Raw genomic sequence first — 22,449 nt, forward strand, 5'->3', positions numbered from 1 at the left:
CTAAGCGTGGCAATGTCCCAATAAGCTAAATTTATAGAAATAGGCTCTAGGTAATTGGTTCACAGGTACTGTTTTGGACAATCTGAGTGTATAAAGACTTATCATACTAGTGAAAATTAATGGAAAGTTTCCATGTAGTGTCAGAGATTTTTTTCTTATAAACATTGTATCCTGGTCTTCTATTCGAAATTAGAAAATCTGTCTCTACAACTCAGAATGCAGTCTTAAATATTAAAATGTATCATATGCAAAGAAATGGGTGAATATTTGCAGTAAAGGTATTCAAATTTAAAACCTTTGTGATTAGATCTTGACAAAAAGTAGTTAATTTAAAAGTTACTCAACAAAAACAGGTTACTCAGCCTAAGAGCAAGAAAAGCACTTTGAAATGTTTTTGTTTAATTTTAAATACAACTTAGAAAGTTGTATTCACACACAGTTACTATTCATAGACCAGTAGTCTGGGATTAATTCATGACCAAAAATACAAATTATGAAATAGATATTAGAATGATTATACAAATCAGTGTTTAAAATTTTCATAATGATTTGCTGTTTTGCTCATATGTAAGAAGGAAAAAGCTCAGTGCTCTCCATGCAGTTATCATTTTCAAATGTCATTTACCTGCGTTCACTTTTTGCCTCTTCCAGTTTTGGAGGTTGCAGTACTTAGTACAGAAGGACAAGTCCAAGACTTTAAATTTCCTCTGGGCATCAAAGAAGAAGGCAGTTCAATCCAACTCTCTGCAAATACTGTCAAACAGAACAGCAGGAATGGTAAGATAGAACAATCCTAAAAAACCTCGAAAGGTTTCTGCCTAGTTAACTGTGTTAATTCCAAAATGCTGGGCATTTAATTCCTATAACTGCAGCTTAATATTTAAAATAATGCTTCCTTTTTTCCCCTAATAAACTTCCTCTGATTCATTTAAATAAAATTTGTCCCTCTGTCTCTGTATTGTATTCATAAGAAGATTACCTATGTAAATCTAATAGTCACGACTATTTTTATCTTCCTAGGGCTTGCAAAGTTGGTATTCATCATTTACCGAAGTCTGGGACAGTTCCTTAGTACAGAAAATGCAACCATCAAGCTGGGCGCTGATTTCATTGGACGTAATAGCACCATTGCCGTGAACTCGCACGTCATTTCAATTTCAATCAATAAGGAATCCAGCCGAGTATACTTGACTGATCCTGTGCTTTTTACATTACCACATATTGATGTAAGTTACATATGCTGATGAAATAGGGGAAGGTTGTAAAACCATTGAAGAAGGAAAGGAAACTGGCATGTTGGGGATGGCAATCAAGGGAATGGGGCAATAGCTTAGCGCTCTGAAAGAAAAGACCTTTTCATTTGAATTTTAAAGGCTGCACTAGGTCAGAAACACAAGTTTATTTAAGTCTGTGAACATAAAATTAAATGAGCCTGGTTCAGTGATTATTAGAACTTAAGTGTATTCTTAATGAAAGCTAATTCAGTAATCAACAGGAAAATGTAAATGACTGTAATTTGTTTTAGAATGAAAATTAACTCTTACCTTAGCAGCAGGATAGCAGAGTATTAACTCTTAGGACTCCTGCCATTCTAGTGTGGCAAGTCTTCTTGCATTTTCTTGATCTTAGCTGAGCAGGATTATATATCAGACATTCTGCTTTTGAAAAGAGGGTGAAATTAATTTGCTATGCCTTAAAATGCAAGTTGGCAGTTAAATAATTAAACTTTGTCAGAAGATTACAGAATATTTACTGTTGTTGTAAGTGAAGTGAATTAGTGCCTAATGATAGCCAAGTGGATATCTGAAAATGGCAAAAAAAAAATAATAATTATAATTTGACTGTTTTTCTTACTTCCACTTAAGTTGTTCCGTTCTTTAAGGAACTTTAGTATACTGCGTAATTCAGTTGTTACAGACATGTCACTTAAACAAGAATGAGCACTGAACTGAAAAATGGGTTTTAGATCACTTGTTCCTTAAGAAATTTTTTGGAAAAAATTCATGTCTAATTTTTTTAGAAAAATACTTTTTAGAAAAATGTACCATCAGTACGTAAAATTGTAAGATGGAAACTGTATTTGTGCAAAATGGGTCCTTAGTAATCCAAGGTACACTTTGGAGTGTTTCGGACTATAAAACCCCTTTTAAGTTAGATATCTGCCTTGTATAACATAGTCTACAATTTTGCTGATGAAAAACTTTATAGTCCGAAACATGCAAAGTTTAATCTAAATTACCTTTTACACATATTAAACAATTGCTATTGCCATCTTAGAGTGTAAGATCCTAATTTTATCTTGTCATTTTATTTCCCAGCCTGACAATTATTTCAATGCAAACTGCTCCTTCTGGAACTACTCGGAGAGAACTATGATGGGATATTGGTCTACCCAGGGCTGCAAGCTGGTTGACACTAATAAAACTCGTACAACGTGTGCATGCAGCCACCTAACCAATTTTGCAATTCTTATGGCCCACAGGGAAATTGCAGTAAGTATTTGTACTTCTAATTAGTAGCTGAGAAAAACCTCAGAGATTCAAAACAGCTTGTGTAATAGTCCCAGCTTTGGGTGCTTATCGTAACTAAAAAGCAAACAAAGTAATATAGATTTTAATTGTTTTTACACTGTCTATATATTTGAAGAAGTTTGGCCCTTTGTTTATTGTTACTTCTAGAAATCACGTCCTTTACAGACTTGCCCCAAGTTTTTCTTCTTTAGTATGAGTTTGGTTGTTGCAATTGGGAATTTTAAATATAAATAGATTGTACAAAAGTGATGAGTTCCAAAATTCAACTTACCTTTCACTTTTTAAAATATTCTTGCCTTCTCGAATGTGTCATCTTATTTTACAACTTTATTTTAGTGTTCCTAGCAATTTGCACACTGCAAGTGAGCGGATTATGAGAAGTTAAAATGAAATCTGGGGTGTTTCCTATTATTATTCTTTATTGTGATTAAGATAGCCAGAATAGTAGCTAGTTAGAAGACAGAAACATTTCAAGAATTTTGCACGTAATTGTCTCAGCTAACTTTTATGTACTTAACTCCATAACTATAATATAAAACCTAAGAAGGAACTTAGAACTTTGATGTGTATCTTAGCCTGGAAAATTATTTAAATGCAAAATACCACTAATCAAAAGAGTATATAAATGTAAATATTTTCCATATGTTTCTGTTGGTAATGACTTCAATATTATTTTGAAGTATTAACTCGAATTATTTTTAAGTAAAATTTACCACTTTTATGAATCATTCTTTGGGTAGAGAAATCATTTTATGAATAATACGTCTTTTCATTATTGAGGTCTGTTTGAGAACATGTAAATATCAGAGAGTTTAGTATTAACTGATCGATATTGAATAAAAATTAACTTATGTTTAATTGATTGATGGAAAGTAGAAATAGTAATGTGCCGTTTTTTCCTTTTTTGTTTTTCAGTTCAAAGATGGAGTTCATGAATTGCTCCTTACAGTCATCACCTGGGTGGGAATTGTCATTTCCCTTGTTTGCCTGGCTATTTGCATCTTCACTTTCTGCTTTTTCCGTGGTCTACAAAGCGATCGTAATACTATTCATAAGAACCTTTGTATCAACCTTTTCATTGCTGAATTTATTTTCCTAATAGGCATTGATAAAACAAAATACATGGTAAGCACTTTTTTAGTTTTTGGCTTAAATCTCTGGAAATTGTTGTAACAGCTGTGAATCCATAGATGAAGTTGATAGTAACATTTAACCTTACAGCTTGATACAGTAGCAGTTATTCAAGGATACTATGTAACAAACAGTAGAAGCCCAATCCTTATGAGCTATTATTTTGAGTTAATTCATTTCTAATATTAGCATGCAGTTGCATTTTTTGGTTCTGTTGAGACATTTGGACAGAAGAAGTGATAAGGATATTGAAATGAGAATATTGGGCCAGAAATAGTACAGCTGGTTGGTTAAGGTGCTTTTCTTGCACATGGCTGACCTAAGTTTGATCTCTGCCCCCTCCCCCCCATCCTGAAACATGGCATATGCTCCGCCAGCACCTCTAGGAAGTGTTCTGAGTACAGAGCAGGAATAAGCCCCAAGCACAGTTGGATGTGACCCAAAACCCAAATAAATAAATGAAAAAGATTTAAATTTTGCTTTTTCTTGTGTTTAGTCTTCAGTGTATCTAACATGAGATCTATATTGGAAATTGAGCTTAATAATTAGCATATTGCTTTGAGTTTATTTGTACTGTTTAAATTTAATAATTTAAATTCTTAAGGATACTCATTTAATTATTGATCATTCTGGAGGAGAAATCGCTGCTTTCATATTTGTACTTAATTTCATTAAAAATACTGATGTCTCTGAAAAAAAAAACTTCCAGCATGTCTGATTTTATATATATATATATCTCTTAAAAGATTTCAACTCCTTTAGAAGTGTTTATAAGTTATTTCTACTTATGAGAGATTTTTGTAAAAGGAGCATTAGTTTACTCTAACGTAAATAATGTATTTTAAAAAAAATAGTACTGTCAGTGAATATTTTATCATGAAATGGGTTGTTTATATTAATTTATATTTATATTTATATTATTATTTTATATTATATTATATTATATTTATATTAATCCTTTCTATTTATTTTTTAATTTTCCACTGTAGATTGCATGCCCAATATTTGCAGGACTTCTGCACTTTTTCTTTTTGGCTGCTTTTGCTTGGATGTGCCTGGAAGGTGTGCAGCTCTATCTAATGTTAGTTGAAGTTTTTGAAAGTGAATATTCAAGGAAGAAATACTACTATGTTGCTGGTTACTTGTTTCCTGCCACTGTGGTTGGAGTTTCAGCTGCTATCGACTATAAGAGCTATGGAACAGAAAAAGCGTAAGTAATTGCAAGCGACCTGAATGTTTTTCAAGTGAATAATTTTTAAAGCCTGTTAGCTGTCAGTGAGGGTCCCTGACAGACTAAAATAGCATCTGAAAGCTTTATTAGTAAGAGAATGGGCATACCGTGCACAAATCACAATCAAGTCTTTTGTAATTTTCTGGGTTCAGAGGATTTGTACCCCGGCTAGGCAGATTCTAAATTATGGACTTTCTTTTTAACACAAAAGATTGACCTGAAACAAATTGAAAAAGTAAATAACTTTTTGGCCTTAGAAAGATATTAAGTAAAAATTCTTCTGAACCTAAAGCATCTGACAGGTTTAACTACTCAGTTTTAAGCTAATGCTTCATTAGCTCTTTGTGCAGCCGACCCTCTAGCTAGCTCTCATTTTGAGCAGTGACAGTAGCATATTCTAGCCCATATGTTTTACTTTGATAATATTTTGCTAGGCAGTTGAAAGGATTAAAATAAGTCACTGTCTTTCATTTATAAAAATATATAGATATTTATGGAAAGTGACAGAAGGTAGACATAGCCCTGTTTCTAAGGATTTTATTTGCTAGAGGCATGAATTTGCCTTCCAATTCTGTTTATTTTTTCCTTTGATAAAATTAGTTACATAAAGATTCTTTGGACTAAAGAAAGCTTTTTGACTGTACAGACGATGAAAGACAAAAGAAATTCAGTGGGGATTCAATGTTATGTGAAAAATGAACCACTAAGTAAAATCTGTCTTAATAAGTTTATGCATCATTTACTCTAATACTGCCTGAGTTTTCTATGTTTTGACTTTTTTCCCCTTGGCACATTCCTAACTAAGGTATAATTTTTGTGCTGTGTTTTATAACAAATATATCATTTGGGGTGGGGGGGCGTCTTCTATATTCTGTAATGTTAAAAACTTTTGGATCAGAAAAGTGAATTTGAACATAAGAACTTAGAAATGATGAAAAAGTTTGGAATAGTTTTTCATATTCAAAATATTGGTGGACTGAGAATTAGGAGATGGGATGTAGTTGGGTTTATAACTTTTCAAATACAGTCAAAATTATGTATACTTCTATCTTATATACAACCTAAATAGAATGACAGTATGCTATAAATTACTTCTCATTATTATAAAGACAAAGCTAAATCAAAGTTATTAGAGTTGTTCCTACCCACGGCTATGAATTCTCAAAGGCACATGTAAAGATAGGTGTTTTTCAGCTTAGGAATTGTTTTTCTAGTGCTATTGAGGACCCATTGAAACTAATATATATATATACACATATATATATTTTGCTCTCATAATAGTTGCTGGCTTCATGTTGATAACTATTTTATTTGGAGTTTTATTGGACCAGTTACCTTCATTATTCTGGTAAGTAGACAATTTTCTCTTCATTTTTCGCTTATCTCTTTAGTGGTGATATTTAAACATGAATGTTATTTTACTCTAAATTTATGCATCAAATATTTATAAACAAGTTTTACTCCAGAATAAAATAATGTAATATACTTTAAGTACTATGCTGTTATTGAGAATTATATACTTGCTAATTAGTATCCTTTTTATTTCCTTTGAAAAATAATACTCTTTCTCACTTTCTAATTTACAATGCCATTGTAACCTAAAATATGTACATACGTACTTGTATTTTATCTTAAAATTAATGATCTGAACCAATTTTTTTATAATTAGTAAAATAGTATATTTCGTACATAGTAGTTTTTTAATGTTTTATTTTGTCAAGTTATATTACTGTTTTATTTTATTAAGTTATATCTTCAAAACTTGTATATTATCTCATTGTCAAACTGTATAGCATTTGTAATTTCATGAATGTTTTGTGAAAGTGAAAGAATAAGATTTGATATTTATTATCTTGATTTGGCGATGGTAAATTTTTTATTTGTTTATGGTCCACAATCAGTAGTGACCGGGGATTCCTCCTATCTCATTGCTTAGGGGGTCATGCAATGCCAGGGATTGAACTTGGGGCTCCTGAATGAGAAGCAAACACTCCAACCCCTCAAGCCATCTCCTCTGTACTTAATTCAGTACTTCTGACTAACTGCTCAAATCTGATTATCAAAGCACAAAATATATTTTTAAGTTTAAATTAAATATTAAATCAAGCTTCAGACTCATTACAAATAAAATTTTTTCTCAGACTTCAATACTAAATAAAAAGATTCTTTTTTAATATATTTAACTTGAAATAAAATGAAACAAATGACAAACAGTAATTTAAATAGCATTTTAACTTTATACAGTGTTGTCTTTTTTATTTCTATTTGAAACAAAAAATGTTGCTAAAATATTTGGTTTTGATATTTATAATTTTTTTCTCAGTTTTAGTTTTGTGCTGTTAGAGATGAATGTTAATGGCTAGTATAAGATAAAGGAAAAATGAATTAATTTAAAGAATGTAAATATTACCTCCCATTCCAAGGATATTTTTCTTTTAAAAATAACAAATTTATTTTCTGTCAGTGTTTCATAAAACTGAAAATTTTTAGTAGTTGAAGTACTTCAAGCATATGTATTTCTGTCATCAGAACAAATTATTTTACACAATTCCAAAGCAAGGTGAAAAATTGAAATAAATGCTTGAAAGAATTACAGCAGTGAAACATTCTCAAGTGTTCCTTTGGAAGCTGATTTCTCATTAGAGTTGTTTAGTCCTCATTATTACCCCAATTTTTGTTCTAGATTAACTGACATTAACAGCATAACCTCTTTCCAAGTAAGTGACAAACATCTGACATGAAGAGGAATGATCTTTAAAGGCACAGAATTCCTTGTTTCCCCCTAAATCCTTGACAAAATCTACTGAGATTTTGAAATTTTTAAAGATCATTTTAGGGATATGTGATGTGTATTATAAAAGCATTATGTACTTCCTCTTTACCATAGTTTTAATTTAGTGAAAATCTTCACATAGGTTACCTCAAGAAAGAAGGTAAAAGGACATTTTTCTTACATTGCTCATGTAGTGTGAAAGCCTACTATTATTTATTAGCTTTGTAATTATTATTTCCAAATCATTTAGAGATGTGAAGGGCTTTGGGGAAATAGTGTACCCAACTTAAACAGAACAAAACAGCAGGTAGCAATCACAAAGGGCGGATCCTAAGAGTAATTCTTCTTCTGCAATTGCTTTGTCCTCTAAGCGTCCCAGTATAGAGTGTTAGAGAAATGTAAGACAATTTCTTGCATATAATCTATTTGAAATGTGACACGATTGTATAACTTGTGGATGTTGAGTATTAACATAATACATTTGCATACAGATATCTTCTGATATATGTAAGTCACATACAATGTAAGTTCTAATGTGTATATTGTAATTCCTTTCAAGGTGTGCCCCTAAAACCAAAATTATCTATTGTGATTCCTAGAAAGTAGTAAAGTTTTGTATTTCCAACTTTTCTGGATTAAAATAATGTAATTTAGTAGTACTAAATGAGTGCATTTAAAATGATGTTTTATGAAGATAAAGAACATACTATGGGAAGATAAAACACCCTACTTCTGTATTTCTATAGAATGCCTTGCCTTCGGGCACTAGAGTTATTATATCTATGAGAAAAGTGCTTGTAAGTAATGAGCAGTGGGAAACCATTAGTTTGCCTGAAATGGTTTAATGAAAGCTTGGATCATGACACGTCAGGAGCTGTTCTTATCATTTGGACAGCTCCATCTGCATCATTAATAATTAATTCAGTTCAGGAAGAGTTCAGCTCGCACACTCATTTAGAAGTCTTCTTCAGAGAACACCTCTCTGGCTGCTAGTCCCAGGGAGAAATAGGTTTCTGCTTGGCTAACAGCAAAGATCTGGAGATACAAGTGCAGTTTTAGAGTTGCATTTGCCAGGTAGCAAAAGCTCCAGGGAGGACAAAAAGGGTCAGAACATGTGCAGTTCAGTTAGGTGACTTCAGAGTGGTGTTTCTGTTCCTCTGTCTTATCATATCCATGTCAGCACTGCAAGCTGTGGAATGAATTTTAAGCTGCTAAGCTCAGATGGATGTGATTCAATTGAGCGGTCTGATGACTGTAAAACAAACTGCACTCCTATAATCTGTGTGCACCTTTTTTTAAAATTAATTCATAGTTTATGTTCATCAATATGGGTGATGATGAGCTGCACTGAGTCATTAATTACTGATGTGTTTTATCAGAAGTTATACTGGCAGATGATTTAAATGTTATATATGAAATCATTACTTAGAGGTAGCTAAAGAAGTAAAAGGGAAAGAATACACAATTGAAATGCCCACACCAGTTAGTTTCTCTTCTATGCGAATAAGAACACTATTTGGCTTCTGTGTTTATTATTGCTTTGATATATAGAATTTTGAGATATCCATCTACCTATTTACACTCTCACACTCATACTGCAGGGTGAAAATATGTTTAATGATGGGATGAGTTGACTCATTTCAAAAATTAAACATCAATTTGGGCATTTGGTCTGATGAGTTGGCATGCATTATATATTGCACAATTCTTAAAAATGGACTTGTAGAACCTTCTGTTACGTGTGAATAATTACATACACTTACCAGGTCCACACAAATCTTTGTATGCCTAGCTGTAACTCTACCTTTTCTTTTCACTGATGCATTGCATTTTCTCATCTATCTCAAAACTATGCTCAAGTTAGAAAAACAAAGACTTAATGACAAAAAAGTTGCTGCATTAAAATTTAGGGAGAAAAGCAGAAGATGGTCTTGGAGAGAGTTGTTTTTTTTTTTCTGTCTTTTTGAGAGCATTCCAGGAGAAAAGAGGAATTCCATATTTGATGGCTGTAATTTTTCTTATTTTTTTAGTACATACCAAAGGGGAGGAAAATAAGTTGGAGTAAAATAAAAGTGAGGAGAAATAAATTATCCTATCCAGGAGGATGGGGTGGAATGGAGGTGCAGGGGGCTGGTGGGGGACAGAAAGTATGCAGCTTAAAAGTACCCTTTATGTCATGGGAAAAATGGTTAGGAAGAAAGAACTTAGATTGTAGTCTGTACTTCATCTGAAATTAACCATTTCAGTGTTTAACTGACTACTCTGGACTACTGATTTTTTCAAAATTATTCCTGTTTGTCCTCTGTTTTTTGTTTCGATTTCTGTGCTTATGTTTTAAAAGAAGAAGAAAAAAATATACAAAGAAAGAGGGGGAAGCTTTGAAATAGTTTACAAAATCATGATTCTTATAAGAGTGTGTTAACCTCTGCAGAAAGATCATGTAATTAGTATTTATTTGGTGAAACTAAGAGTGAGCATTTATATTTGACAAGAATTTAATATAATAAAAGAAGTTTTAAATCACATTTAAATTTTGGTTAAACTTCAGCATGTCTTAATTCCAGAAAATATTTCACTATCACACATGTTAATAGTGACACATTGAAATGTTAAATTCCTAAATGGTAATAAGAATTGTTTTATTTCACTAGTAAGACTGATGAGTAATACATAGTAGTAACTTTTTTAAATGTGGAGTTTTGGGAAAGGAAACTATCTGAGCACTTTGTTTTGCCATGTCTTATTTCGCAAAATCCTTGCATGACTTCATAAATACTTTGTTTTGAAATCATGGCATTATTTCTTACTAAAGGTTACATTGCATTGCCTGATTGATACATCCTTATGTCATATTTTAAAGGCCAAATTTGAATTGGTTTTAACTGTAAATGTTATTGACTATAAAATTTATTTTCAATTTAAGTTGGAATACAGAGGTGTATAAAGTGCCTGCTATTCTCTCAAGATAAGATTACAAATAGTATAAACCAACAACTGTGTACACACACACACGTATTTGTGTGTATTATCTGGACTTTATGTATTGTGCATACTTGTAACTAAAAAGAAACCCTGAACACATATAATGTTTAAAACTTCAATAGGATGAGTGGAGATAAAATCTATAACAGTTTATTTCACAAGGGTTAAATGAGATACACTTTCTCTGGCATGTTCAATCTGGTTATTCCTCAATCTCAATAAAAAGGAAATTTCTTTGTATCTTAACCTTTAATTCTATTTTTACATAGGTAGATTTCTTTTTCATTTCAGCTTTATTGGAAAATGTATCAGTTCTTAAATAACTAGTTTTTACATATTTTTATTGAAAAATATGTTTGGATAGGTCCACCTGCAAGGTTTTACATGTTACACACTTTCACTTTACAGCCTATCTATACATTCACTCTTTTCACACAGTTATGTATTGTAGTCAGTAATAGCATGTTCCCTCTGAATTGTTATACTATCATTGCTTTTAGAATTTTATTCTTGAAGGGATAATTAATATATGTTGATGATACTGACCACAAAATTGTGGCTTTATAAACTACTGGGATTTGTTCAAGAAAATTGGGGAAGAACCAATCCTGGTTTCAGCATTTTGGAATGAGGGAAGGATATCTAGGAAGAGGATAAAGAAGTTTAATGTTAACTATTTATAAAATAGTCACTAATGTAAAGATCATAAGATTAACAATAACGCTGTCTGGAAAGGAGTAAGCTCTTCAGACAAACAGACAACAAAGAACTACAAATGCTCCCCTCTCTGTACACTGCTCGCTCTGTCTGAATACTGAGCCTAGAAAAGATACACTGAAAGGAAGGTCACTGTCACTGTTATCCTGTTGCTTATTGATTTGCTCGAGCAGGCATCAGTAATGTCTCCATCGTGAGACTTGTTGTCACTGTTTTGGCATATCGAATACGACACACGTAGCTTGGTTGCCAGGCTCTGCCATTCGGGCAGGATATTCTAGGTAGTTTGCTGGGCTCTCTGAGAGGGGTGGAGGAATCGCACCCCGGTCATCCTCGTGCAAGGCAAACACCCTACCCGCTGTGCTATCGCTCTATTCCAAAAGGAAGGTAGGAGAAAGAAACTTCAGGTAATAGGAGTAGCACTGGGTGCTAGTTTTTATTCTGTAAGGAAGGGTCAGAGTACTTCTTTTCAAGGGGTGAGTTGTAGGCTGGCATTCTCTGGACAGTTTAACCCCTTTATTAGGAACTGGGTTTCTCTAACCCATTTTCTTTTTGGGCCACACCCGGCAATGCTCAGGGGTTACTACTGATGCTCAAGGGACCATATGGGATGCTGGGAATTGAACCCAGGTCAGCCACGTGCAAGGCAAATGCCCTACCCACTGTATTATTGCTCCAGCCCTGCTTGATACTGTCTTTAAAAAAAAAAAAAAATCAGAGATATGCTGTGTTGTGTTTGTTTAAAAACCAAATCAGTTGTTCACTACATGACTAGAAGAATTTCCCTAATTTATCCAAAACTAAGATTGTATCTGACATCCTATACAATAAACACATCTTTGATGGAGCAGTAGGGTCAGTAAACAGTTCTTGTATGAGACAAACTGTTATGTCTCATAACAAACCCATTTATTTATATTGTGACAAACTGGGATGATCTTCAGAATATAAAGCTACAAACTTCCCGCTTCAAGTTTATTTCCTTTTTCCTAGACAAGTATTTTAAGACATAATTATTAAGTAAAATTCTAAACAAAGCTTCTTTTTCTTTTCCTCAGATAATTAACGTTACATGCTAGAAAGTTGTCTGCCAACACTTGGAGACTATGCCCATTAACCTCATTTATCCTTAGGAAATTCTCCATCTGTGAGAAGTAGTAGGTCACAGTAGACAGAATAACTGATCCCCAGCTTAAATGACATCCTTCACTTGCCCCTAAAACTCATCAGTATGGAGGATTTGGAAGTTATCTTTTTTTTATGTTATATAATTTTTCCTAATTTAGAAATCTGAAGTGATAACTGAGAAAAGCAATACTGTCATCAGCTGGTATTGTTACACACTGAAAAGATCGAGTACTGTAAAAAGTTATATTGATGACCACTGGGAAATTGCTTTTATTTCTACATTCATAGCTTTTTGTTTTTATTATAAGCTTTGGGCTTGATTAGTCTTGTGAAGTTCATAAAACTCGCTTGGTCTTTTTAAGAGTATTACAATGAAGAAAGCAAAATATCCAAGTAAACAAACAAGTACAGTCTTAGTTCTGTTTTAAGTGGATAGAAATGAAACTACTCCCCACCCCCCAATCCAGCATTCTGCCAAAGAAGTCTATAGCTGTTCAGTTGAAACACAACTCCTTTCTTCCGAGTTCACTCATATAAACCTCACAAACCATTTTTCCATGTTTCATCTTCAGTCTTTGTTCCATTTTCCCCTAATTCACCTTTGTACGCAAATTAGGTTTGTACTAAGCTTTTTTTGTGCAATAGGATGTTTAGAGGCACTTAAAAGAAATCTTTCTTCAGAATTAACCTGCTTCTCTACAAAGACAAAGGAAGAAAAAACAATTGGCTATTGTAGATAGCAAGTGTTTGCTAAATTTGTTTTATCATGTGTAACATATTTCCCACGTATTTTTTTACTTGATGCTCACAATTGACTTACAAATATACCTTGAAAATATTTTTATGTTCATTTAATCTGTCAAATTAAGAGTTAAACTTCTAAGTAAATCTGAAAGTCTTAAGTGCCCCTTGTAAGGAATTATCCGTTAGGCAACTTTTAGACCACAGAATATATCTATAGATAAAGAACAGATTTAGGTTTTCTAGTCATTTTAGGTTTTCTAATTTATTTCATCACCGCATAATCCTAGTTTAATGGAGTTGCAATTGCATGTCTTATGATCTATTAAAAAATATGTAGCAATTGTAGACCACATAGAATCAACTTGGTAGTTCTGTTCATAAATAAAAATTGGGATCAGTATCTACCTTGTATATTCATGTTATTGGTTTTTAATTGCATTAACTATACTTGTAATCACTGTTTTCTCTGTTGATGGTGCTCTAATCAATTTTTTATGTTATAACAGCTAAATATCATCTTTCTTGTGATCACTTTGTGCAAAATGGTGAAGCACTCAAACACTTTGAAACCAGATTCTAGCAGGTTGGAAAACATTAAGTAAGTATTTTGTAGTTTAATTTTTAGTGCTTGGCAAACTAAGTAAAAGATATTCTCCACAGGGAATACATGAATACCGTCTATCAACTATAGAGTATTCAGAATGAAATTTTACTGATCTAGTTGAGCCTCGCTGTTAACCATATCAAAGATACTGGTTAAAATTTAGATAACAATTTGGCTTGATTTAAGCCAAGAAATTGTTTGAATGGCTTTGATTTATGGAAATTCCACATCAGTATAGTAGTTTCATTTGAATTTAAAATACAGTTCAAAATGATGTTGCTGTTTGCATGGCTGATATTATATTGAGTTTGTTTTGTTAAATGACTTTTTGATTTAAGGATTCTGAGCAGTTTCTACTTCCAATCCTGTTTGCCTAAGATAATTTACTCTATTATTATTGTTCATTTGGAGATTATCTTTTCTTTTCTTGATAAATGTTTGCTTTATTTCAGTATTGAACAAAAACTGCAATATTCTGATCAATGAAAAAATGCTTTCTAATTTAAAAAAGTGTCTTGATTCATAGAGTCATCTTATGGAAGCATTTTCAGAGTTACTTTTTAACTCTGAAATTTTTAAAATTCAAGTACTAATTTAAAATTTGGAGAGATATTGTTGCAGTTGGTTATAAAGGGATTGTGGAAAGATATTGAAATGTAAAACAATGGCAGATTTATAGTAAGGATAATTATTTTTTAATTAGATGTTTTAGATAGGTTAGTTCCAGCTTCATTGCATGTTGCATGGTAAGAGAGAGAGCTAATCTTTAGCATCTCTCTCTTTTCTTCCTTTTCCTCTTTCTGTCTTCTCATCTACACCAGTAATTACCGTGTTTGTGATGGCTACTATAATACGGACTTACCTGGGTAAGGCAGAACCCTACATTAACAAATTTATGGCATGACTTATATTTTTTACAAATCGGTCAATATCATGAATTACTCTTAATTTTTATAATTATTTTGGAATATCTGATTTGCTGTAGTACTTTTATACTATAATATGCCTTTATTTTTTAATTGCTTGCCTCTGCATTTTGACTTTCTTAATTTTGACTAATTTATAAAATATATAAATGCTTTCTTATTACTTTCTATTTTAATTCTGTCTAATAATTTTGTTTCTCTTTTCTGCTTATAATGCTTTCTAGCTATGAAGATAATAAGCCATTTATCAAGTAAGATCATTAGTTAGACATGGAATGCACTGACTTTAAATCCTTCTCATTCCATCCTATTTTCTACAGTTTTTTTCTCCTTAAGCTATTCATGATGAAATCTCTCCAAATTTATTTTATTTTCAAGTTCTCATGTTTTTGTCCCATTTCAGCTAGGCTTCTTCATACTTTGTTTATAATGCCTGAGGTTCACCTAAGATTAGTCTATTAGAACCTGAAGTTTAGGTGTTAAGTGATTATCTGCCATTTAACCTTTCTGTATGTGTCACATTATTCAGTGTTCTGAGCACACCACAGGGGTATAATGTAGGAGTAAGCTCATTAAGGACTCCTGATTTTTTTTTTTTTATCAAAATGCACCTATCAGACAAGATCATGGGGGATGTTTTACACTTTGTATTTTAATATAGTTTTGATGCCTTATTTATTCTGGAATAAGAAAAGGTCATAGCCGCTGTTGCTGTTTTCTCTGGAGACTGCAGTACTAAATGCTATTGTTCTTTCTTTAGTCAATGAAAGGTTAAAGCCAAAGTGCTGTTGAATTTGAATGTGAACATAGAGAAAGTCAACTGCTACTACCGATATATTAATATTTTAGTGTGATGTGTGTGTGTTCACTCATTGAACTTGTTAATAAAATGCACTTTATTTTTCAGGTCTTGGGTGCTTGGCGCTTTCGCTCTCCTTTGTCTTCTCGGCCTAACCTGGTCATTTGGGTTACTTTACATTAATGAGGAGACTACTGTGATGGCGTATCTCTTCACCATCTTTAATGCTTTCCAGGGAATGTTCATTTTCATCTTTCACTGTGCTCTCCAAAAGAAAGTAAGTGAAAATAACTGAGAGGTCTACTGCTTTTTTAATTTAAAATTATTTATAATAGAGAAATTTTAAATAACTGGCATATGAAGATAATAAAGCTGCCTTTTTAAGTAATTCTAAAAGTTCTAAAACAATAATTTAATACCTTATCTTATTATGATTTTATGTTAAATTTTATGGTAAATCCATTTAACATAAAAAGTTTAAAAATTAAAGTTGGAAATAAACTGTTTTAAGAAGTAAATGCCATCCTCCCCCGCAAAAAAAAAAAAAAAAAAATTAGCTACTATGTTAGTTTAAAATGTCCATGCCTTCACTAGGTCTGATTCTCATCCTGTCAGAATATTTAATGCAGTCTTTTTATTCTGTTATTACTAGTTGGTCACTAAATTGAACAGAGAAATAGAATTGTGAAAGTGAAAACTATTATGTTTTCAGACCTGACAAGATGATAGTGTTGTTACTTCCATCAGTTTTGAATAAGCTATAATTTCGAGATAATGACAGTGAAATGTGCAATACTGACAGATAACATACATTCACAGCAATATAGGCATTAGGCAAAACCTACACCGGAGGCTATTATTTGGATAAAATACCATTCTGATTGTCATTGTCTTGGTTATCCAGCATTTCAAAGCACTTAATAGCTTTAAATGTACCAAAAATTTTTGAGGTGTCACGTTATTTAATAAAATTGAACTTTTAAGTTTCTAAACATTATACAGGTATAACTTGATTATTGCTCTGATTATTATAGATTCTTTTATAAATGTCTTTTTTACCATAGTATACACTTAGCAGAAAAGGTGAGGAAATCATTATTTCCTCAGAATTATGTGTTAATTGAATGAAAATGTTTAGCTTTGCTCATTAAATTAATAATTACATTTTAAGGCAGCATATTGCACTTCTTTTGGATGTGATCCACGTGATCTTGCCTGTGTCCTGTTGGGTGCTGCCAGGATGAATTGTTAAGGATATGAGATAAAATGATTTAGTTAAAAATCATTGTTCTAACTGCTTGAATGAGCATATTTAGGCAAAGAAAATGCTTTAAAAGTTCAAGTCCATTGTTATTTGTTGTAATATATGTAATTAAATAAAGTAAAGAGGAAGAATACGCAAGTGCATTTAGATTTAAAAGGTCACGTAATGACATTAATTCTGCAGTCTTTCAGGGAAGAAGTGTGAAAGTCATGGTCTTTACAGCCAGACACTGAGCCTAGAACTGTGAAGGAAGAAAACAAGCCTTTGAGAGATTTTTATATTCCATTAAAAGAAATACTTTTTAATGCAACCTCTTATCTTACCTGCTCTGGTTTCTGATTCTGATCCATAAGAAAACATGGACGTAGGCCAGTATAGATGCCGAGAACCCAGAGCTCTCCCTGACTCCTTGCAATTCTATAGCACCTTCCTACGTGGAGCCCTGTTAGTTAGCAGTTATTGGGACTTCACTTTCTAACGTTTGCTTTAAACTTTGAGGCCTAATAACTTTTCTATCTATTCATATATCCAAGCTTCAGGGGAAAAGGGAAATTACATGGGTAACTCATTAATGTGAATGGAAATTGCATAAATAGTTCCCTTGTGTGCTAATGAAGTGAATAGGCATCTCCGACTCTACACTAAATGTTGAAACTAGACACATCAGAAAATGAAGAAAACATTCCATCCTAATTAATGGCATATGTATCAAAGCACTTTTTTCTTTATTCTTATGCCAAGTCGTCTCTTTATTATACAGAGGTTAACCACAAAACTGTGCTATCCAGTAAAAGTGTATGTATTGACCTATCTAAAAGGACCTGAAATGTATAAAATTTACATGACTGGGTTTTAAGTGGTTAACTGTAGTTAAGCAAGGAAAATTCCAAATTTTTTTGCCCTGTTTTCCCAGCATGAAATGCAGGATTGGAATCACTCAGTATTGAGATAGAATAAAGCCTTTTAAAATATTGCTGTTTTATTGCTAACATTTCTTAATAAGAATTTGTAAGACGTGTCATTGTACACGTGTCTTTGTATCTATCCTTGGAAAGCAAGTTTATCCAGTTAATTTCAGTTTTGATCTACATTTGTGGCATGTTATATTTTATTGCCATGAATTAGTAAATACATTTTTCATTACCGGCAATTTCTATTTTGTCCACAAATAAGTAGATGTGAGTGGAACTTACCTCTTCATTATTGCTCATTGAATTCGAGAGAAAAGTATGTATATTCATACTAATGCGTCTGTTTTTTGATTATCCAAAACAGGTACGGAAGGAATACGGCAAATGCTTCAGACACTCATACTGCTGCAGCGGACTCCCCACCGAGAGCCCCCACAGTTCTGTGAAGGCATCAACCACCAGAACCAGTGCTCGCTATTCTTCTGGCACTCAGGTAACAAAGAATCTGACAGCATCTTTAATTAACATTCTTTATAGAAAGCCCATTGAGACATGTTCTGTTCAGATGCACTAATTGTTTCCTCATTATAGTTATCTAGGTAGCAAATACTTGCATTTTTTTTTCTAATATTTTGGTCTTAATTTCTTCTTAAATATAACTTTAACAACGTTTCTTGAGTTACACGATCCACTTTTGAATGGTGTATTTAAGAACTATATGATAATTATTTGATACCCTGCATTCATAGCCTTCAACAAACATTTGAGTAATTACTCATCTCCACAATTTTAAAAAAATTAATATGGGAATTTTTTGTGTGCAGGATTACAAATATTTTAGTAGAGATGCAGCAGAATAGTATACATTTCCTTAATTTTAGACCAGAATCAACAAACATTGAAAGGAAACCTGACAGATAACCCTACACAAATTGTGTAGGGAAATCTTTGTGTGTCTTTAGTAAGGTAAGCTTGAGGAAACTAACATAACATATGTCTTGCTATTTTATGTTAATAGAGTCGTATAAGAAGGATGTGGAATGACACTGTGAGAAAACAATCTGAATCTTCTTTTATCTCAGGTGACATCAATAGCACTTCAACACTTAATCAAGGTCAGTTTCTAGGAAAATATGAGTTTACAATATAAATTTTGTACCTTTTACCAATTTGCAATAATTCTAGAGAAAATGCTGAATTTTCCTTCCAAATGAATTTAGATCCACTCTCTTAAATTTGTTCCTTCATTACAGCACATACAAATTATTGTATTCAATAATTCAATGCAGAAACATATAAATTTAAACTCCACACTAACAAAGTTATGCTAGAAAGCTTGCTAGGAACATACTTTGCCACAGATTAAAATGTTTGCTAATGAATACAAATTTATTCTTAGACATTATGCAAGTTTTCTTTTAAAACACACAATATAATTAGAATAACTACTATTCACATTAAACAGTGCCAGTTTTGCAATGAAAGTTCTTGTTTGTAAAATTATTTTATTTGCATTTCTTTCTAAAAGTAACAGGCATCACAAATAGAAAATCTATAATTAAAAAATACATGCAAAGTGACAAGTAATTTTTTTCTATTCAAATTAGTTATGTTTTTAATGTCTCCTCAGTTACACTTTTAATTTTTATCAGATAATTCTAAAAATAAACAGGAAAGTAAAATGTAGACAGATAATGGGCACAGGGTCACATACACATATGTATCTCGTGAGTGCAGACGTGGTAAATATCAGTCTAGTATTAATAAAATCATGTCATTGCATATATACATGTACTATACACACACATATATATATACACAAATATATATATGTATACACATATATGAAATTACCTGGGTAAATTACTTACCCAGAGATGTCTCTTTGGATAAGTAATTTATCTAGATAATTTCAGTTTTGATGTACTGACTTGTAATATAATACATGTAATACTTCATCACAACAAAATATTAAAGACATTTTTCACTGTTGACATTGTTCTGATGAGATTCTGGTTTACAATGAAAAAAGGAGTATGTATACACCAAAATCAAGTTGAATTTTAAAATACTTTCAGTCAAATTACATTAGCTATGCAAAACATATATTTGATAAGTATTGAAAGGTTTGTAGTGTGTCAATTAGGATGACTGAAATGTGTGTTTATTCCACTGCTTTGATGTTTTACCTAATTCTGTTAAAATGACTATCAAAAGGAAATGAATTATTCAATGATTTATGTTTGAAACCTGGCAAATAAGATTACAGATGGAATATTATTGTTATATAGAGTCTGTGAATGATCTAATAATTCATTACACAGTCTTTTTTTTTTTCCCCTCAGCATGTGTGCTCTTGCATTTACTAAGAGAAGCTTTGTGCAGTGTGTCATACTCTACCTGTTTGTGAAAGTTGTTTTTCCTCCTGCTTGTTTTAAAGTTGGAATTAACACAGATGTTTTCTTGAGGGATAATCCCACACCTGTAAATTCTGAAAGTTTGAGATTCCCTCTTCTGGGCCTTAGTGGTTAGGTTTTTAATATTAAGCAGTAACATCTTGAAACATAATGTTGATCTCTATGCATTTAATTGCCATTTTTGTTTAACAGTGATTTTGTATAAATTAGTAAATGTCATTCTCAGCAGGTGTTTACTTGGGGGACTTAGAAAGCACCTGTGAATTACTGAAATTTAACTTCCCTCTCCCCTTTCTCCTTCAAATTAGTAGTTCAAATACAGTCAGAAAATTTCAGCAGAATTTCCGTTGCCAACATGTCCACTATCCTTGCTGAATACAAAAAGTACTTTACTGCAACTGTAACACTAAAATAAGAGAACTGATGTATTTTTTTTTTCTGTTTCTTTGCTTTAGGAATGACTGGCAATTACCTACTAACAAACCCTCTTCTTCGACCCCACGGCACTAACAACCCCTATAACACATTGCTCGCTGAAACAGTTGTATGCAATGCCCCTTCAGCTCCTGTATTTAACTCACCAGGTGTGCTTATACTTATGAATAAAACTACCTTTCTTTGCTGCTAAACAGAGCTCTGATCTTTGCCCTTTACTAGACTACTCAAGTTGGCATATATTGATTATGACAACCTTAATTTCTCAGAAAGGATTGTGGTGTTGCCCTTGCCAGGCTTCTAAAACTGCACTATATTATAGTGAAAACTGAGTCATGATAGTATTTACCAATAATTATCCATGTTTTTGACACAGGTGGCATAAATCTTAATATATTATTACAGGACTGACTTCACATGGTCCGAGAGCCCATCTTCAAGATTTATATCACTTAGAGGTATCCTATCTATGTAATATACTGTTCAGTTGACTCGAAAGCTTGCTGACAGAATTTTCTACTGGAATGAATTAGCTAATAAAGATCATTTGGATGCCTAGGCGTAGTAAACTGCATCCAGCATTGTTGATGTAATCAAACTATAGTATAGTGCAGCTTTATGGTAGTTTTTGTTTTTAAAAAAAAAAAATCTTGGGGGATGAAGTTAATATTAGTCAGTTTATACCTGTAGTTTTTTATTGGGGGAGGGGGAGACATTGCCACTAACCCATCCTCTATTACTATTTCCTTAATATAGCTTATTAAGAAAAGCATATTTAGCATTAACAATATGTTCAGGATTGGGGTATTAAAACTATTGCATAATTACTGCTAGCTTATTTATTTGTGACCAGTATTTACCGCTAAATTTAAACACAGAACTTTGTTTCCGTTTTTTTCTTAAAAATCTCTTTTAACGTAACTGCAGCTTCTCTTTTCATTCTCTTGTTTTTCTTACTTTCCTTATGCTTTCCTCTAGCAACCTACAGAGAGACAAGTATGGGAGTAAAACTTAACTTTGCCTATCAAATGTAAATTTTTTCAGCATGATTTTTAACCGGCACAATTAAAACATAACTAGCAGTCATGAAGTAGACTCAGCGGGCAAGTGGTTCACAATTTGCAACTAAAATTTTACCAAATTCAAACATTACATCTGTGTGTACTGCCCTTTGTCAGTAACAAAGGTCTGTAGCAAATGCTGTCCATACTTAAGTATTTGCAATGCTGAAATAATTTGCTCTTTAAAGCCTGAGGTACTGTCAACCAGAATGCTTAATAATTGACTTATCATTTCTGCATTCCCACAGTAATCTTGCTACAGGCTGTGGAAAGTCTTCAAGTGAATTACCTGAACTTGGGCAGAAAAAGTTGCCTCTTCAAAACCAGTCAAAGATGTGCTTAAATCTGCAGTATATCATAGAAAACTACTTTGGGGTTATCCAGTATACTTTTTTTTTAAATCAAGCACTAATAAAAAGAAAACGAGTGCCCAGTTAAACCTCCTCAGAGGAAGCAACTGCTAGTAAATGATCCGTGTGTCACTTACAACTTAAAATGCCAAATGTTTCCACGTTGATCTTATAAATAAAGATCGTGGTGCATGTATAAATTTATGAAGCTAGAGAATTATGCCCATAGTAAAGGCAGCCTTACAAATAACTAGCATGAATTCATTTTGTTACACATGTACCAGAGTTTTTCAAACATAGAAATTGGATCAGAATGTTCAAAGTAATACAAACTATAAGTAATTTCCCACTTTTTCTCATTTTGGGGTAGTAACATCAGATACTTATCAGACTGAGTTTTCTGAGATATCTGCAGCTTTAAGAGTGGAGTGAGCATTAAAAAAAG

General features: G+C 32.4%; 1 protein-coding gene across 3 annotated transcripts in view; it reads left to right on the forward strand.

Moving 5' to 3' along the window:
- Positions 1 to 22,449, forward strand: part of ADGRL2 (adhesion G protein-coupled receptor L2) — a 569,912-nt gene that overhangs the window by 542,238 nt on the left and 5,225 nt on the right. For 2 of the 3 annotated variants that reach the window (XM_055138189.1, XM_055138190.1), the window contains 14 exons: positions 652 to 777; positions 1,021 to 1,226; positions 2,319 to 2,492; positions 3,447 to 3,656; positions 4,652 to 4,872; positions 6,175 to 6,241; positions 13,744 to 13,835; positions 14,663 to 14,707; positions 14,992 to 15,018; positions 15,675 to 15,843; positions 18,106 to 18,234; positions 18,760 to 18,856; positions 20,614 to 20,742; positions 21,572 to 21,589. In XM_055138189.1, the coding sequence (XP_054994164.1) occupies positions 652 to 777; positions 1,021 to 1,226; positions 2,319 to 2,492; positions 3,447 to 3,656; positions 4,652 to 4,872; positions 6,175 to 6,241; positions 13,744 to 13,835; positions 14,663 to 14,707; positions 14,992 to 15,018; positions 15,675 to 15,843; positions 18,106 to 18,234; positions 18,760 to 18,856; positions 20,614 to 20,742; positions 21,572 to 21,589 (1,710 nt within the window). The remainder of the gene's footprint in view (positions 1 to 651; positions 778 to 1,020; positions 1,227 to 2,318; positions 2,493 to 3,446; positions 3,657 to 4,651; positions 4,873 to 6,174; positions 6,242 to 13,743; positions 13,836 to 14,662; positions 14,708 to 14,991; positions 15,019 to 15,674; positions 15,844 to 18,105; positions 18,235 to 18,759; positions 18,857 to 20,613; positions 20,743 to 21,571; positions 21,590 to 22,449) is intronic. The other variant, XM_055138191.1, reaches the window with a different exon arrangement.

Source organism: Sorex araneus, chromosome 5, assembly GCF_027595985.1.
Source record: "Sorex araneus isolate mSorAra2 chromosome 5, mSorAra2.pri, whole genome shotgun sequence".
Taxonomy (NCBI): domain Eukaryota; kingdom Metazoa; phylum Chordata; class Mammalia; order Eulipotyphla; family Soricidae; genus Sorex; species Sorex araneus.